Raw genomic sequence first — 5161 nt, 5'->3', positions numbered from 1 at the left:
CCCTGTCACAGATATTATTAGTACTAGTCATTTCATATTATCTCAACTGTTTTTTCAGTTTATACTTTCCCTACTACATTGTGGCTTTAAAAAAGCATCATCTGATTAATATCTAGAAGCAAAATAAAAGTACTTAAAGATGGTAACCACTTAAAAACATAATCGCATTCAAACAACCAAAGAGGTACCTGAGATTTAACGGTATCTTTGTCATTAAATTGTAACCACATGAACACAGCTCTCTGAAAAATGAAGAAAAGTGCAGAGTTTTGACAAAATAAAGCTGTATTGTGATAAATCACTCCCTGCAAATGTATATGTGAAGATACAGCAGAACAACTCCACTACTTTCAACAATTACCTATGTGTTCTGTGCATGTGCATCTTAAAGAGAGGAAAACACTTAGGAAATAATTTTTTCTTGAATTTGCAGCTCATGTCCTAGTGATGTCTGTTAGGGAACATATGAGCTGATAAATGAATCATGATTTAATAGAATGGGATTAATGTAACTGCCATTCTCAAATCTAATTTGTACATTTTCTGTAAAAAAAATATTTCTTGAAGAAAGATTTGAGTATACATGTTTCACTGGAATCTAGATGCATGGTAACATTACATGCTCCATTATCAAAATAAATATATTTTCTGAGTCCCTTCTACAGAAATAAAGTTCTATTTTATTCTCTGGGGGCTTGACTAGATTGCATTTTTCACGAGAGAAAAACATCAGTATGTCTACTTCCCACAATTAACTTTCTAAGTCTCCACCTAAAACTTTAGACTCTACAACTCTTAGTAATGGAAAGCAAAACCTATAGCCCCTCCTTGTCTAGCTATAAATGTTCAAACAATGCATTAGCACCCATACAAGCTTAAGTTTCTGGGAACTGTTATGTCATTAAGGTTACAGAAACTAGTAACTAAGGGTGCAATATTTTAGTATTGCAGACTGCAGGTTGTTGAAGTCTGAAAGAATATGTCTAACATTTCCCCACATTCTTGAGTTTGGATAAATGTCTGCAGTTAAAGTACTCTCACAGAAATAACAGGCACCTTATTATTGTGTTGACTTTTATAAATACACAAGCATTTTGTCAAGGTACTGCTGTTTGATAGTAGATAACACCTGCCAGTTCCCCCACAAGGCTCTTTTAAGCCTTTCCCTAATCTGCTTTTCTTCAGTTGTAGCCTCATTTAGGGGTCATTCTTGTTGACTGGTACTTAGCATTTCCAAAGAAATTTACACATTCAAGAGTCTGGAATAAAAAGGTTAGTCTTTGGAGATACTGGGTGAAAAGATCAGTTTACCATGTGTGATCTGTATAGAAGTGTTTTCATTTTTTTATAATGAGATTTTATAATGGGTGTTGGCAAAATTGTGGGAAATATTTTCCAGCAAGACTTGGCTATTTCCAAACAGAAAGTATCACTTAGATCTTGAATTAGTGTAAATCCTAAATCCGGCTCTTATTATTGACAAACAAAGAACATTATTTACTTATACTCCTGAATTTCTTTTCAAATAGTGTCTGAGCACTGGGTTGTCTAGACTGCATCACATTTAAGAAATAAAACATATTGTGAAAAAAAGTAATACCTCCTGAGACGTATTCCCGCGGGTAACAACACTTGTATAAAAAATTATATTAATTCAGTTGGGGGAAACACTCTTAAAATAAACAAAGAAAATACAATTATCTACAAACCAATCCACAAATCACTTTTTTCTACATATTTGGTGCACAACATTTATTTTAAGTAAGTTCTTTTATGAACATTATGTTAACACCTAGCAATTCAGGTGACGTAGTCAATGTTTACATCACTTAAATATTCATAACTAATTTTTGCAAATACCTAAACAATTACTTCACCTTTAGTAACTTATACAAAGCCAGGTGATGACAAGTCTTCTGTAAAAGTTACCTCTTACCATCTATATGTAGTCAAACTTAGTTACATTATTTGACCCAACAGATTTAATAGCATACTGTTGTAAGATTTAGAACCTGCAGTAGTGGCAATCTGATCTGATGGCAAACCTCCCACCTGGGAAGGGGTCCAGCTCTGGTAGCTTCATTTATTTTGTCTTTTAGAAAGCACAGGAAGGCATTCGTTTGTGTAAGTAATTACTTACTTGGTTGGATATTGATATACATGAATATAATCATGTAACTGCATCTTATTACATGAAAGTAATAATTATTGTTGACGTGATTATAGTAACACTAAAGTGTAAGCTCCACATTAAAGCAGAAAAGCCACGCATTAGGTTATACATGTCTAGATCTTACCTCAGATCGTGAATGGGGTCCAGTGCTGCAATTATAAAGAAGACATGGCTGATGCTGCTGAATACAAGGGTTTGAATTATTTGCACTTGGGAAGTCAATTGTAATAAAATCGTCTTTCAGTGTTTGAGGTACGGACATTCTGTAGGTGTCTACCTTATAGAAAGAACCGCTGCTACGTACTTCCACATAAGCCCGAACACCCTCGTGACCATGAGGTGTTACAAAGTTACTGATTTGCTGGCCTCTACAAGATGTAGCCTTCTTCCAAGCGCAGCATAAATTAATCCGGGGACCAACGTCTGAAGTGTTGTAGCAACAACGTAGGACAACAGTTACAGAAACGATTACAAAGAACAAGAAGATGATGGATAGTAAGCAGATGATCAAATATACATTGAGGTCTGAGATACCTTCTTGGCTGCTAAACTGCCTGTTAACATTTGGAAGAACTTCTGGATCATTGTCTGCTAGGACCAAGTGCAGAACAGTTGTGGTTGACAGTGCTGGTTGCCCATTGTCTTTAACCATGATCACTAGAGTGTGAGCTGATGAGTCATTAATTAGAAATTGCCTTGTAGTTCGTATTTCTCCGGTGTACTTAGATATAGTGAAGAGTTCAAGTGCATCTGATTTAAGAAGCTGGTAAGAAAGCAAAGCATTATGACCCACGTCAGCATCAACTGCTGATATTTTCGCTACCAAGTATCCTGCAGTTGAAGATCTAGGTATTCTGTTAGCTACTTCAGAGCCTTTCATTGCGGATGGTTGCAGTATTTCTGGAGCATTGTCATTTACATCTACTACGTAGACATTTATAGTGGCTGTTCCGGTTAGCTGTGGGACACCAGCATCTCTGACTTGTATCTCAAACTTGTATTCTCTCATTTTCTCATAATCCAAAGAAGTCAACGCAAATATGGCACCATCCTCTGACCCCACTGAGAAATATGTGGACAAGAGTTCAGCCTTTAGTTGGTTTCCAATAAAGGAGTAAGAAATCTGAGCATTCTGGCCTAAATCGAGATCTTCGGCAGTTACTCTACCGATTATGGACCCTGGAACATTATTTTCAGTGACATATACCTCGTAAAAGGTTTTAGAAAACCTGGGTGGGTTATCATTGACATCGTCCACTTTGATATCCACCGTTTTATAAGCTGATCGGACTGGATACCCCTGATCGCTGGCCCATATTGATACTTTATACTCTGGTACCAGCTCTCGATCCAAAAGATCACTAGTTACAAGACTGTAGTAATTATTTCGGGAGGGCTTCAGCTGGAATGGAAGATTATCAGAAACCCTACAGCTAACACGACCATTAGCACCAGCGTCTTTATCTCCAACATTAATAATGGCGACTACAGTACCTAAAGGCGCATCCTCCGGGACTGAATGTGATGCAGACTTTACAGTAATTTGTGGGCTGTTGTCATTTACATCGACAATCTCTACTGATACTGTGCAGTGGACAGCCTCGGAATACGGTCCTTTGTCCATGGCACGAATATACAGTTCATATATGCTGGCATCTTCGAAATCCACTGAACCGTTCAATGTGATTGCACCACTAAAAGTGTCTAAGCTAAAAGTCGCTTGCGCCTTCAGAGCGGTTCTGGCACTGAAAGTATAAATGATTTCAGCATTTGTACCTTCATCTAAATCAGTGGCATTTAATTTAATGACTAAACTCCCTTTGGGAGCATTTTCTTCCAGGGTTACAACATACTGGCTCTGGCTGAATACAGGAGGATTGTCATTGGCATCTAACACGTTAACTATAATCTTAGCCACAGCAGAATGCTGTTGGTGCCCCCCATCATAAGCTGTCATTGTTAGCAGGTGCGTTTTATCCTGCTCCCTGTCAAGTGCTCTTTCTAGTAGAAGTTCTGGGAACACGATATTATCTTTAGGGTTAGGATATTTCAGAGTAAAATATTTGTTAGGGCTAAGCTGATAAACACTGACGGAATTCGTTCCAATATCTGGGTCATAGGCTCGCTCAATTGGAAAACGGGCCCCAGGCACAACATTCTCCGAAATATTGATTATTACTTTATTTTCATCAAATGCTGGTGCATTATCATTAATGTCTACTATATTGATTTCCACATGATAAAGTTCAATTGGGTTCTCTAACATTACTTCAATATTCATAAGGCATACAGGGTTTACGCTGCAAAGCTGCTCTCGATCTATTCGGTCTTTTATCAGTAGTTTACCATTCACTGGGTTTACATCAAAATGCTGACTTTGGGTAGAAGAAACGATATGAATATTTCTATGAGGTAGACTTTTAATATCTAATGATATATCGGTAGCGACATTACCTACGTAAGTGCCAGGTTCTTTCTCTTCCAGCACGGTATAACGGATCTGCCCCAAAACAGAAGTCAAGCCAAGAATAGACATACAAGCTACTTGCATCAGATTCTCCATTTCCACAGAAAGATGTGAAATACTGTGCGAATAAAATCGAAACGTGTGCTCACAAAAACGGAAAACAGTTCAGCATCCTATCAGTACAACATTTTCATCCGCTGGTATGTGATCCATGTTGGCAGGTCAGCCTTGTCTTGGTGTTTTTTTTTTGTTTGTTTGTTTTTTTTTTTTTTTTTTTTCACTGGAGAGGCCTCAGTATAATGCTCAATGGAGCAACAGCGCCACCTTATGGTATGAATATTTATTTACGCAAAGCTATGCCTAAAAATAAAGCTGATGGATGCATGCTGTAATAGTTTGGTTTCTTATTGCCGGGGTGCATACCGTGCATGCCATAAGATAGAGTCAATACTTTGGAAAATAAACGCGTTCCCCCATGTTGTAATTGTTCTTACCATCTGGTTTCCTCTCTCTGTCTGTCA

The 5161-nt window shown here is 37.6% G+C and overlaps 1 protein-coding gene across 1 annotated transcript; it reads right to left on the bottom strand.

Annotated features, from left to right (window-relative positions):
- Positions 1–2058: 2058 nt before the first annotated feature.
- LOC122800075 (protocadherin gamma-C3-like) lies at positions 2059–4847 on the bottom strand. The gene has a single exon (XM_044069582.1). The coding sequence runs from the start codon at positions 4734–4736 to the stop codon at positions 2277–2279; it is 2460 nt and encodes an 819-aa protein (XP_043925517.1). The 5' UTR covers positions 4737–4847; the 3' UTR covers positions 2059–2276.
- Between the last annotated feature and the right edge of the window lie 314 nt (positions 4848–5161).

The sequence above is a fragment of the Protopterus annectens genome, chromosome 4.part0, assembly GCF_019279795.1.
Source record: "Protopterus annectens isolate FY-2018-M chromosome 4.part0, PAN1.0, whole genome shotgun sequence".
NCBI lineage: Eukaryota > Metazoa > Chordata > Ceratodontiformes > Protopteridae > Protopterus > Protopterus annectens.
This window is presented reverse-complemented; position numbering and strand designations above follow the sequence as displayed.

Bases quoted from the DNA above. Each gene is read 5' to 3' on its own strand.
- LOC122800075 (XM_044069582.1), bottom strand. From the start codon at position 4,736: ATGGAGAATCTGATGCAAGTAGCTTGTATGTCTATTCTTGGCTTGACT.